This window comes from Apteryx rowi, unplaced genomic scaffold, assembly GCF_003343035.1.
Source record: "Apteryx rowi isolate R43461 unplaced genomic scaffold, aptRow1 scaffold_669, whole genome shotgun sequence".
In the NCBI taxonomy this organism is placed as follows: Eukaryota; Metazoa; Chordata; class Aves; order Apterygiformes; family Apterygidae; genus Apteryx; species Apteryx rowi.
The window spans coordinates 313,173-327,988 of NW_020450948.1; the positions used below are offsets into that span (position 1 = coordinate 313,173).

General features: G+C 36.6%; 1 protein-coding gene across 1 annotated transcript in view; it reads right to left on the reverse strand.

Moving 5' to 3' along the window:
• Nucleotides 1-14,816, reverse strand: part of NPAS3 (neuronal PAS domain protein 3) — a 196,433-nt gene that overhangs the window by 57,959 nt on the left and 123,658 nt on the right. Inside the window, exon 3 of the mRNA XM_026085425.1 lies at nt 5,255-5,373. Within this exon, the coding sequence (XP_025941210.1) occupies nt 5,255-5,373 (119 nt within the window). The remainder of the gene's footprint in view (nt 1-5,254; nt 5,374-14,816) is intronic.

Consider the following 14,816-nt stretch of genomic DNA (forward strand, 5'->3'; position numbering starts at 1 on the left):
TTGAGAGTACAGTTTGTGTCAATGTTTAATTTTAAACAAGATGGTAGAAAGAAAGCATTTCACAAAATAAAAAAAGAATTTATGTAGACTACAGTAACTAATTTGTGAAAACACTTTAATGCAGTTTTACATATTTTTCAGTTTTTCATGTGTATATTATTTAAAATATTTTGGTATGCAGCAATTGATTTATGAGGTACAGCTAACCAAATCTGAACTGCCCATTATTGAAATGCAGACATTAGACGTGCAACAAAACATCTACATTTCTAAACTAAGTTTGTTAAATTAAAACTTTATATAGCAATCTATTTAGTTTTATGCAATACGTCCACCGGTAGTTAAGATCATGCTGTTAGATTTAATAGTCAGCTGTGAATAAATAAATAATAAAAAACAAATGAAGATAACTTTGCTCCCTTCACTGCAATTTGGCCACTGATTATGGATAGGCTTGCTTACTTTCCACAATAAACTCTCTTACATATGAGAGAAAAACAGGTGTAAATACCCATTCTTGGCACTGGTAACAGCTGTGATTCTGTAAAGCAACACTGCAGGGCTTACATTTGTATCCAGTACTAACACTTCTGTGCAGTATTAAAGGATTTTAGAACTCCTGAAAGTCATATATAAGTAGCTGAAACAAAGTCCATTTCATTCACCTCCAAAGGCTGTGTATGTGCTTTTCTGTGATCCCAAGGCACTTTGCAAAGACACCGAGGCCTCACTTCAAGGCAGAAGTATCTGAGTAACCTAGCAAATATTTCCTTTCTCAATAATACAGGCTCAAAAGTCTAAGGTCGTGTGTAAAATGCTGCTCAGCACATGATAGCTGCTCTATTTTCTTCCAGTTACTAAAGTGTCTGCAGTAGACTCATTGTGTAGTGACTTCAATGCCTTTGATGTTTTAAGGACAAAAACATGGGAACTACTTCTTGTTAACACTGAAAGGGCCAAAGCAGGCATCTAAGTATCACATTAGGTAAAGTATCACCTCCAGTAGGATGGTACAGCCTGTAGGTGTTTTAAGATGCCTTTCTCTCTGCTAATGGACAACCAAGAAGGCTGATTGCCAGCTTCTTGGGAGATGGAAAGGCAACAGATATTGCTTATACCAAATTCAGGGATTGACGTGGTGACAGCAAAAGTACTAGGGAATCTCCTCATGTTTGCTTACACACCTCTGTAATGACTTATCATGAGAGGATCATTGCAGAAAATAGTAGAGAAATATGTATGGATATACGATAACGCATCTTATGATCTGATGAACTAGAAACTATGGAATGGCTCTGTCGGTGTTTAGTGTCCTGACTCCTTCTACTACCATTTGTTGTGCATTGCACGAGAAAGCAGTAAATATGACACAACAAAAATAGGATACAACAGGGGAGCAGGAAATGTATCATTGGACTTGAACAAAGCAATTTGCAATTAAAACTAGCTTTAACATATGTCTAAGAAAGTGAGACAACAAAAACATTGAAGGTGTTCAGCAGACAGGATTTTGACCCTCAAAAGGAGGGGGGGCAAAAGAGAAAAGGAGGGGGGGCAAAAGAGAAAAGGAAACTCCAAATGAAATACAAGAGTATCTTTTTATTGATGAAAAAAATAGAAAAAAGGATGAAGTGATACATTTTCAACAGAGAGAAACACAGCAAGTCTCTGCACCATGTATCTTAGTCAACAGCTGTAATGCTAATACATTCTGAGGTTTGCAGTGAATGGAATTATTATCATTTTTTCTTTTTATTTGTTTTCATTGTGTTTTGTCAGCTGACTACATTTTATTTGACTTTTTTGTAAGATTGTAGATTTACTCACTGAAAACTGAATAGCTCTCAACACTGTATGTTAAGCCTTTTTCTATAAGCTCTGAGCCTAAGAACATTATAAATAGGGAAAATCTCATTCAAGGAGGGAGCTGGAAAACAATGAAAGGGAAGGAAAGAAGGAGGATTAATCTTATAACAACTTCCCATTTCAGACATTCAAGGTAATATCATTTATGGTAAAAAAGGCCATACGTCCATCTGTAGGGATAATTTAGGGCTAATTAAATCAGTCCAGGAAGGGACTATAAACAGGGTTCATTTCAAGGCAGAGGAGTTTGGAACAGAGTCTCTTTGAGGTCTACATATACAGTCTGTATAAGCCTATTAGTGTGGTTCTTTGTTCCAGCATTTCTTTTGATAGAAAATTAGCCCTGACTAGATCAACCCAAAAGATTAATCAATCTCATTCTCTTTTTTCAATTTTATGTGACTTTCCTGAGGCAGGGCTCACTCATACTGAAAATTGCCTAAGCATTTTGTGGATCGCCTCAATCATTTGCTGTCTAAAGAAAACAATCCTTGGCAGTCCTCAAAGCAGGGAAAAAAGGGAGATGTGGTTCTGAGCTCAGCAAGAGTTTGGAATGGGATGCAACCACCTCACAGAAATGCAAAATTTTGTCACTGCTGGAGGGCTGAATCCATGGAAAGCTGAGTACCTTTGACAGAGCTAAAACCTGACTCAAATAAGATGCCATGGTTCCCAGCACACAGCTCCTGAATAATGTTTGTATGCCTGATAGGAGGGTCATGTACCCACAATGACACAAGAACTCAAGGGAAGCTGTTTAGCAGGAACCCTTGCTTTTTGCAGAAGGAAAATTTCAGTGCTCTATGGTATTCTGAAGGTGTGAGACAGTGGCTCCTGAGCCAGCTTGCTTCACCGGGATTTCCTGCAGGAACCCTGCTGCACATAATCCCAGGTGGCATAGTGTGGCAGAGTAAGTGGCAGAGGTCTCCCAGGTACCTTTGACACAGGATTTACCTGCTGGCTTTACTGTTTCAGAACTGTTCTATACTCACTGCAGTTTTCCCACGAGCTTTGTCAATATTAGATAACTATTTTTCCCTTTGATAATTACTTATAGCTGTACATTCATAAGGCTCCTGACTCCTTCTTAATTTTAATAAAATATATTCCTGAACAAATTATAGCAGCCTTAAATTTGTTCTAGCACTGAACTTTTGGAAATCAGTGAAGAAGTTGGTAACTTTCCTAGAAGTGTGAATAACATTCACTGTAGCAGTTGAGTTGTATTATGCTTAGCTTGTTTAGTAAACAAATTCAGAATTACATTTAAACAAAACAGTTCTTACACTTACTTAAAAAACATTCATGCTATCTAATTTTTCCACAATGAATACAAAATTTTACTGGGGCTCATCGAGGCTGTGTATAATTATCATTCCATAGATTGTACAGTTTCAATAACCATCTTTTGGAAAAGCCATCAAAATACAATTTATATGGTTGGATGCAGCTAAATTCAGCCAAACACTATCAGTTATAAAATTCTCCAAAACATCCAGAAGCAGAGGAACTATTCTTCTATGTTTAAACCTGCCTGGGATTTGCGCACTGTTTATGTGGTTTTACTCATGCTGACTTGCTGATGCCTCATGGAAAAATTTGGAAAAAACAAATGTTTTATTTACAGACAGTTTTGTCAACTATCATCTTTTTCTTATTCTCCATTCTTTGCAACTATGAAAAGTTGCCTGAAAAATGATATCTGATCCTTCAAAATTCATCTGCTATTTTCTCCTTATTTGTTACCCAAATTCATTCTCCTGTCTGTGATATCTCAGTTACAGTTTCCAATGCTTCCATGAGGCATCAGCAGGTCTTAAAAGAGATATTAAATTATATGATAGATCATACTGTGTCTTTCTGTGGAAAAGGATCTATTGCAAATTTCAAAAACCATCTGAATTTTAACAAGTAAAAAAAGTCAAACATAAAAATATTTTTATATTAAAACATTGGCATGAGTGTAACTTGGTAGCAAGTTAGAGAGACCTACAAAGTCATTCACATGCTCTTCTCATCTACAGCTGGTGAAAAATGTCAGACTACAAAATCCACAGATGAATTCTCTAATTTTTCTCACTACATTTGCAGCAAAAAAAAAAATCCAGCAAAGCAAGTTCTCTGCCAATCTAACTTTGGCCTGGTCTTGATGGACCATGCCTAATCATGAAAATGGACATCATAAATGAATTTGCCTTCTTCTTCCCAGGACTGACAGTACACTTCTCAGTTTTGATACCTTCTGATACCTATCCAGGATGAACAAGTACTGAATGCATTCTTTCAGATGGTGACAACTAAGCAATCACCAGATCATAGCATTTGGTACCTTAAGAAACTGTTGATTTGAACCTAAGATTTCAGTAACAACCATTTCAATTATCTTGATCCAGAAACTACCCAAAAAAAGGACTTCCATTCATTAATTGAAAAGAAGACATTTCTACCAGGAGATGTTTACTGCTTAGGTAGACTCCCTTGATATTATATTCACAGAGAGTTTTTTGGACTGAATGAATTGGGAATTTTATTTCAAACCTACTCTAAATCTTCCTCTTAAAACTAAAAAAAATGCTGTTCAAAGTTCTTAAATAAACATTGATGAGCATCTTCTTTAAATACGTACATATTCTCAGACTTACTTCCTTACTTTATTCTTTTATCTTGCATAATACTTAATGGATGAGATACTTCATTCCACAAGTTGACAATGTTAAAAATGCTATTCCTCCTAGTTTTAGTATACTGCAAAGCCACTGATAGCTACAGGCGCTATGAGCGATATATGACTGAAGAAAAATGAGATTACTGCTGATAAGGAACAAGAGACTTTCAAATCCTTAAAGAATCAGAAATTCAGCAAATATGATCCCCAGCAGCAGATGCCCCTCAGACTGACAATCAAAGAAAAATAGTGGAAAAATATGTATTGTGGCTTGTTGTTTCCTTCAGCCAGAATGGTGGAGAAATTAAATAGTTCTAGCATACTGTCTGCGTGAAGAAATCCTACCTCTCTGAGGAAAACATAACCCAAAGACAGACTGAACAGTCAAAGTAAATGAGCAGTAATTTTCCACCACGGAAAGAGTGAAGTTACTGTGACTCACCTTGTTTGGTAAAATATACCTTTACTCTGGAAGCATTGCTCTTTTGAAGGCTACCATGCTGTTATAAAGCATGTTTGTTGCAATAATGATCAATTTAATGGAGATGCAGCACCTCTGCCAAACCTCAGGTTGGAAACACTATATTAATGATTCTTTAACAAAAGGAATGAAACATATGCAAATGTGAAATAGTTCCTTCCTCTGACTATTAATGTGTTCCTGGAACATGAATGAACATAATTTAAAAATGTCAATATTTCATGGTACAGTGCGACCCTTACCTTGTATCCTGATGATTTGATGTGCACTCCTCGCTTGGTCAGTGTAGATTTCATTCGGATGAAAAAAGAGCGCTCTAGAGTGTTGTCAGTGGTTAGTAAACTGGGGCTTGTAGATTCCACTAGGGAATAGAAAAAATACATATACACATAATTTAGATTTTATACATCCCCTCTAAGCTATTTTTCAGGTGCAATCCTTGAACTCACTAAAAATAAATGACTGATAGATGCTAAGAGTGTTGTAATCAATTTACCTCATTTAGAAAACGTTTACTTAGCAAAAAAAAAAATTGAAAAATATATGTATACTCAGTAAGTCTCATTTTCAAGTTATTTTTCCCATAGAATTTTTAACAGAGATTTGACTCATTAACCCTTTCCTGCATTTTTGTTTTATGCTTGGGGTTATTTTGTTAGGTTTTGGTTTTGTTTCTTAAAACTGTAGAGTTCTTCAATGTTCTGTGAGAGGCAAAGTCCCACTAAGGAAGCAGTTCTGTCTGCTGAAAGAGGCTACAAATTCCACTGTGGAATTTTATTACGTGGTCCCCACTCCTTGCTTGCAGTGACACTTAGGGTAAGTCACTGTTCTTTTTGAATGCCTTGGTTCCCCATTACTTAGGGTTAATTATTATCAATAAAGCACTGAGCAGCCTGAAGGCAAAAATGCTTACGTAAATGACTATATTATTATTATTGGCACTATTATTAACATTATTAACATTAATTCTTAGTGACTAATCAGTCACTAATGGAGTGTATTCATAGTTGAATTGAAGTGGTTTTCTCCTTGAAACTATAAATCTCACCGTTGTTTCTCATTCCCTCAACTGTAACTACTTTAAAATAGGTAATAAATACTCTTAGTATACATGAAAATATAGTGGGAATAACACTAGTCAGCACTGAGATATTGCCTATATAATCTTTCTTACTGTTATTTTAGCCCTGATATGGATATTTCCCCTCCTTTCCCCAAAATACTGGTCATGGCAAAATTCTGCGAGAGGCTTACAAAAAGAAGACATTGTTAGAGGTTAAACATCTTTTAGTTTCAGTGAGTAATTAACAGTGAATAAAAAGTTCTTTTGAAATTATTTTGCTATTATCTTAGAGAATCTACCAAACTAGTGTTAGAAACTATTCCAACTACTTAAAAAGCATTTGTTATGCAGCCAAGGGAAACACCCAAACTTGTTTGTGAGCTAAGGATTATCTCGAATCGTCCTTGTTTTAATGTGGTCACATTTCCTGGTATTTGTGACATTTCAACTTTATTGTGATGAAATAACTGACAGCTGTGCCCCCTTTTTTAGTGTCTCTCTTAAGGTTTTTTTGTTTTAGAGAGCATGAATTCGATGTCATTTTAAATGTACAGCTCTTTATCACTCGAGGGAAAAGCAGAGCCATGTTATATTTAGTACTTTCATTTCTTCTGATTAAATATGAATTACTATGAAATTTTTCTCATCATCTAACACGCCATAATATGCCAACAGCTTTTTAACACACTATATAAGCACAAACTTCTGCTCTAAGAGTTTAATTTGCCCCTCTAATCCAATCACATCAACCTTATTTCTCTTATCAGAGATTCCCATTTTGAATTAAATGAGCTCATTAGTTTTAATCAAAAGCAGAGAGATCAAAACTTAAATGTAAATGCTTTAGATCAGAACTGTCAGTCAGCCGTGCAGTTCTATTTTACTAAAACACAAGATCAGAGACCCTTAGAACCAATTTTTTCTCGTAAGGGATGCCAAGAGCTTGAAGATGCTATATCCTTTTTTTTTTTTTGGCTCCCAAGGACAGATTATACATTTAAGGTTAGACTTAATTTAGAATATTTTTTTTCATCCTGGTGGAAATGGAAAAGTATGCCAATCTGCTATTGTCTTTTTCACATTTATTGGTGCTGGTCCTTGGAGACCTGAACAAATGTGAAGCCATCAGAATCCATGCAACAAACCTGTCCTCAAAAAATTCAGCTCTGTTCAGCAATATCATCTGAGAAATGAAACTCTCAAAGGAAAGAAATGTGTTTCAGGGTCCAAGATAGCGGAACCCTGAAACAGCAACCAGGGTCAGTAGAAGTACTGGTACGATGAGGATCATTATTAATTACTACTGTTATTATACAGTACTCTGCAGTGCAGTACTTAAACAGTACATTAAGAAACCACAGCATGGGTGCTTCCTGCTGTGTAAAGAAATGCTAAAATCAGCCTAACAAGTGTAGTTGCTGTAGTCCAGCACATTCTGCTCTAGCACAGGCAATAAGTACAGTATGTCCTCATGTGTTCTAATGGTAATTACCTAAACACACAGAAGTAATGTTAATTAAACACACAATACCTCTTGCTTGAAAAAAGATCAGGCAAAAAAATGATACATATATACCATTCCCAAGAAACTGAAATTAAATTTTATCTTTCATACACATTTTTGTGAAAGAAAAGAACAGATGATCTAGTGCAAGGTACTTGACATTGACATTTGCCTTCCATCGTGAGCTTGAATTTTGCTGCTAATATCACGTGTACAAAACCTATATATCTCTGTAAGTGAATGTTACAAAGCATATAATATATCCAGCAGACTGAAACAGAGTCTGTCATATAAATATGCATTCAGAAGTGTTTGATTTTCTTTAACACAAAGTACCTGAGAGTATATATGTGAGATGGGATTAGTTACCCAGAAGTCCAGAACAGCTTATGAACAACATTCTGAATTTCTCTCAGGAGAGAACCATTATGGCTGGTAATACAAATCTGCATTCAGAGTCGCACCAACCCACAGTAGAAACTGTAACAATGCTAACTCTGATTATGCATGCAGTATTTTAAAAATAGGATGTGTACAGAACACATCGATGTCAGTGAGCTTTGCACAGAAATATGTGGAATATGGTCCATTATGAGTTCTCAGGAGTTGATTTTAAAATGCCCATCAGTCAGCCTTTTCATATTTTCAGTTATGTCAAAGGAGGCTAGTAATCTGAGGAACATCAGAATGAAACTCAGTAGCAATTCATTTTTTCTTTTCTTTTTTTTTTTTTAATTATTATTTGTACTTTTAGTACCTGAAAATGTCTGAAACAGGCAAGGTCCACTTTTCTTGATACTGTAGTAACTAAAGATATCTTTTACACTGAAAAATAGTGCTCCTGGACTGAATTTGCTGAGTCTAAACCTAATATTGAGTTATAAACTTCTGAAACTATGCATTTAGAATGCTAAGAGTATGATAAAAGTCACTGCACACTGAGTGTGAATGAAAGCACTATATGCTGTCAGGCTTAGAACTATAGAAAGTAAGCCTGGATTGTCTTTGCAAAACAGGTAATTGTTTACTCTGCTGAGAAAGCACTTGCTTTTGTGTGTCCTTAAATATCTTCAACAGGTACTACTAAAGGAATAAACCTCTTTTCTTTGCATGCCCAGAGCTGCTACTGCAGTATGAGATTTCTGGGCACAGAGAATGTATTCTCTGTTTCAAAGGGTATGAAGCTGCAACCCCCCCCTTGCAGCACACAAGTGTCATAAACATTAAAACATCAACGAAGAACCACAGAGCCAAATGGGGAGCTAATATGAACTAATGGCCAAATCCACAAAATTACATAGTTATCTCTTCCTAAGCATCTCAGCATTTCTTTGTGAACCAGCCTTGCAGCTTTGATCCTGATGTCTTGGGGATAACCTTGGGCCTAGACCTTGCAAGTGGTGTAACATCGCGCACGGCTTAACTTTACAGACCAGAAGAGTCCTGTTGACTTTACTGGGATGTGCACCGATAGGTAAACATGCATGTAAGTATTTGGAGGACTGAGCTCCACGGCTCTGCTCCTGCAATGACCTCAAAATGTCCAGCAGCTGTGTGCAGCCTGCCTAAGTTCATGCTATAGAGCAAAGCAATGTAAAACAATGCAAATAATTGCTATTTCACCGCAATAGCACAAGTACTTTCCCTATCTCTGATTCACAAGCACATTCATATTCAGATAAACAATTTGTCCCCCAGGAGAGAAGCAGCTCCAAATTTGATTTATATCTTAAATAAGGAAATGCTGCCAAAGCAGTCTAAATAAATCTTCACCAACTTCTGGCTTTTTTTCCTCACATGCATTAGAAATAATTGAGAGAAGAGGAGAAAAATAGCATTTGCCCATGCAAAACAGACAAAAAATAGGCTTCTCATTCATAGGAGGGCCAAAAGTTACAGAGAAAAACCAATAACTAGCAAGCAGAAAACATTAAGGAATTTGAGGGGGCATGGTGGGAAAAAAGCTTATGCTTCAACATACAGAAAATTCTGGATTTGGCATAATTTCAGGACATTTTCATCTGGCATTAATTTCTCTTTCTTGAAAACAGGTGCCTACACAGCTTCTAAGAGATGTTTTCCAACACCATCCATACAACTCCTAAAAGAGAAACAAAATAAGACAGAACATACTCAACAGGGGAAAAAAAGGGAGTTCTCTCATGTCCTCTTCTAAGCTTGCAAACGTCTTCCCACATTTTCTTAAAGTCTGATAACTCTTTGCATAGGCAACTGAGAACCATTATGTTCAGATGAATAATTAGGTAATATAAATCTATCATCTTCAGTTGGAATAGATGTTTCTTCGTAAATGCTTCTATTTCTTTTTGTGCAGTTTATTGCCTGTAACCAGACATTAAAAGACTTTCTAGGAAAATTTAACCTTGAGCAGTTAACATTTTACAAGCTAAAAGATAGATTTTTCTAACTACTGGCCCAGCAAATACAGTTCAAAAGCTTCAAGTCAAGACAATTTATTTCCAGTAAGTGTAAGTTACTATGAAATTATACTTAGCACCTGTGCAAATGCATGGTTTTAAGTGATGCTGGTTAAGTCTGATTGCAGGCTGAACATGGGCAAGCACTGGAAGCTAAAACTTGATATAGCAAGGCGCTGAAGACTGGACTATTCAGACAAAGAACTCAGGTGTGCTTAGGTGCAGTTGCCCTGAAGATTGACTGATGGGCACAAACCTAGTAATTTCTATAGCTGCTCAGATATTCTCACTGGAATGCTCAGCATCTTGCAAAATCAAAGACTAAAGGAACAACTTTGTTGAAGTTGTGGGAGGCAAAGAAGAGTCTAATTCATTCTCCCAAGGCAATACTATTATGCAATACTAAAATGAATAAGCTATAGGAATACTATATTTGCTATAACCTACTATGGTTATAAACAGAAACTCAAATTCCTGAATAAACAGATTTTGATCTTCATGGTACTTGTATCAAACCTGCTACGACTCTTACAATTTCAGTTTTGCTATTTACTGAAATAAAGCTGAGGAAGTCAGGAATTGGGACCTGGGATTTTGGTGACTTAGCTCCCTTCTTTCCTTTCTTTCCTTTTTACAGGGAGAATAATGCTGGGTTCTAGCCAAGACCTGATTGAAAAGAGAAAGGCTCAGGGCAGCTCCTTCAGAATAAATGGAAAGAACAACAACTTCCTCTAAACAATTTATTGCTAGGTAATGTTTTCAGGCAAGATAACAATCTGTCATTCTACCTCCAAGATGAAGACAATTCACTTTCCATGACCTATGAGCCTATTAGAAACTCAAAGGCATGAAAACTTTAAACCCTACTGGACTTCCTTCAAAGACTGGGTCTTTTAGTGTTTGTTTTAGGGTTTTTCTAATCCCTTCAAATTTTCCAAACCAGCAACTGATGGGGTGCACTGGCATCCCAGATTGCTTCAATTAGTTTGTCATCATGTAAAATTCTTAAGTTTTTTAAACTAAGTTGACAATGAATCTTTACACATATTTTTTTTAATGAAACGATTTCTTAAACTAAATCTGTAATTATTAGGCTACATATCCAGCAGAACTCTCCATTACGCCCAGTTGTGATACAGCACACTATTAAGTATAAATGTTTGAAACTGGGAGAACAAGTGACTGACACTCAGCTATATACAGCATCTCCCTTTAATGTGACAAAAGTACGTGCATTCTGGCAAAAGCCAAGTCAGTGAAGTAGCAGTGAATTTTTTCACATCAGCCAGAAAAGCAGGAGAACAAGTATAATCTTTGAGTCTGCCTTCCACATTAATTTATATATTTTATAAAAGTTTCAATACTACACAGGAATTGGCTGACTTTAGCTGTTTGGCCACAATACAGTGTAGTACTGTTCTGTTAATATTGTTAATTTGTGTAGTTAATCCTGATTTTTTGATATGTTGAAAACTTCCTTCGAAGGACATAGTGAAATCCCTGATGCTTAACTATATAAAATTTAATGGTACAAAATATTCGAAATGCACTGAGAACAGTTCCTTTATTTGAGGGATGAATTCTAAGTGACCAAAGGCTCAATTCAGTTGCCCACACACAGGCCTACAGCACCCTCTGGAGTTGCCCATGGCGCCCGAGACGTGCACAGTTATGACACAGGACCTCCAGAAGATCCATGCCTTTTTGGAGCAGCAGACGGATGACAGGTGTGACTCAAGTAGCACAAGTTCTCTATCTTTGGGCAACCTATCTTTGGGTAATAAGAGTCTGGCCAACTCCCATCTGAGTGAGTAGGAATACTATGAAAGGAGTTGGATCAAGTTTCTGATTACTATTTTATCACTTTTAACATCTTGCCTGGTCTGTTGCTTAGGGCTTGGATTGCACATGCCAACATTCAGGCTAGTGTAAGTGGTCACACCAACCTTTTAAATGTGCTTGGGTTATTCCCCTAAATACACCACACTTAACACTAACCACAGGCAAAAGTAAGACAGAATTCTTTAAAGGATCTTAATCCTGTTCTACCTGTGGTTAAGCAAAACTGTGCATGCATTTACTGGCAAAACTAATTTTAGTTTCACATACTAACATGCATATACAAACAATGCAATTTTAATGTGCAAACTACATCTGTCTCTGATTGTTCATGCTCAGTTTGCAGGTTTTGTGAGTGCAAACACTGCTGCTTGCATACTATATTTTGGGCACACAAAAGACTGCACTTGCAGAGAAGTAAGCCAGGTTTTGAAATGCTATCCTATGCCACTACAAATAATGAGCTTACCCTACTTGTTTTTTAATCCAGCCTAGGTCTATGTACTGACTGTAGTTATGTAGGACAAACCAATGTAAAATCCATTGATAGACTTTCCCTATTATCATATAGTGAAATTTTTGAATGTTCTACTACCCTTGCAGAACCAAAATGATCTGAACTACTCTTTATTTGACTAAGAAGTATTACTCTATTCAATGTCTCTCAAAACTTCCTTTATTATTAATATTCTTTTAGTCTAGAAATATGTCTTATTAGGCTATTAATTCCCAACATAGGCAACTTACTTCCCATGTAAACCTTATTCCACAAAATTCTTTACATGTCTGGTAAAATATAGAACTAGTTAGGTCCCAGGATAGAGCTATAAATAAAGCGTTGCCAGGATGAAGCTATGAATAAGATTTTTGTTACTCCTATAACTTTGAAAGATAGATTTTACAACAAATTTTGGTAGGTCAGTGATCTATGAAATGCATATAGGTTTTCTGCCTGTTTGAAAATAACATAATACAGATTTGCTATTAAAGGAACTAATCACAGTAGGAAATTTTAACTCCGAAAAACCCTTTGGAAAAGTTACAGTCTACTGGGCTTCAATCCATTATCTAAACACTTGCAAATGTACCCACATTCATCCAATAGACCAGAACAACTCTAGAAGAGCTGTTATGCTCTAGTGAACGAGTGGTACATAAACCATACTGGGCATGAAGCTCAAACTTCCTTCTACATTTTTACATTTAAAGTTAATTTATTCTAAGCAAAGGAATAATCTGACTTGACCTGTCGGCTTGGTTTCATGTGAGGTCAGCAACACTTATAAATTTGCAAGGTTCAGTGATGGTCATAAAGAAAACTAACAGTGGTATTGTTTCCTTACCATTTACGTACATCGCAGCAATTCTAATAAAGTTTTAAACAGAATGCAGCCAATGGCTAGGAAAGGTATTGATGTTAGGAGACTGCAGGATCATAAGTAATAGCATATCTAATCCATGTTACAGAATGAATATGGAGAAAAGAAACCGGGAAATGAGGAAACACCTGAGGAAAAAAGGTACACTAGGGTATTAGTCTTGAGGGCAAAAACTTCCCTGAATTCCCTGAGAATTTTATGGGCCTATAAGGAATACAGGCCTAGATCCTAAACCTTCTTTGGGATGTGGCTGGTTCGCACAACTTAAATGATCGTTCTCCTGACTGAGGAGGTTCTTATAAACAGTGCTGAACACTCTATTTCAGCACAAGACTGCCATTAAATGCTGATGCCATTCCCCCTCCTTCATGTCCTAAAAGGATCAACTGAGGGTTTTTTTTCCCTCTTGCTAGTTTTCTGCTTTTGCCTAATAACTTGTGAATCATTAACTGACACTCCAGAGCATAGCTGTGAAAATAACTGTGGTTCAGAGCTGCCAATAATGGCCCACTAAAGTTCCTTCCCAGCACATGGCATAAAAAAGCCCCTTCTGATGTTGCCTAACATTGCCAGCCTGCTCGGGCTTAAAAAGCACAATAAAGAGGTTGCTTTCCAGATTTTCATATGCCAAGTGGGAGGTGCTTTTTGGTGAAGCTTTTCCCTGAGGGAGAGAAGAGCAGTTGAGTTGCCTCATGCTGCTCACAGTTGATGTTTGGATGATTCCACTCCAGGGAAACATACACAAGTGTCAAAGTCAAGCTGCTACTAGTAGGTGTTTCTGTACTCAGCAACTCAGCAGTAGAAAAGTTCAAGAGAAAAAATGGGGTATCATAAAGATAGTCTTTGAGAGCACACGACATCCAGCAACAGCTATTATGCAGCAGCCTGCGTATGCCACAGAACAAACACTATGAATACAAAAAAGGAATGTTTTAAATCTTAGTGGAATGCCCCTGTAAATGGAGCCACCTGAGGAATCTATTTCTTCAGAAAATACCTTTTGTGCTGCTGGGATATTTTGGGGATTCTATTTTCAATACCTGTGTTCTGGATCTAGTGAAGCAATGCTTTTATCATAACTATAAAATGGTTATGAGCCAAATCCTCATATAAAACAGTCCGTAACAGTGGGGCTTTTTTTACGACAGACATGATGTCAGACAAAGGGCATCAGGACTTAGTCTTTGTACTACAATACAAAATAACAATACATAAACACCTTTGTGAAGGCAGCTTGAAACCCCATGTTTTCTATTAAAAAGTCATGTTCAATCTTCACTGTTGATAGAACAGAATAGCTAACACAGAGAACATTGTATATCAGAAAGGTCAATAGTTATTATGAGCTACAAATATATTTTTTTCCATCCTTCAGGCTGTTTAGCGCATATCACAGCATGAGCAGCTGTCTTCTTTAATGCTTTTAAAATTAGAATCCCAAAGAGGAAGAAAAAATTACATTTGCAATGATTGCTCTTTGCTTTTGTAAGTTTACTTTAATACACTATTTTATATACATGAATCTTCCGTGCAGCCTAACCAAGGGGCAGTAACTGGCTGCTAGTATCTACTGGATTGCCA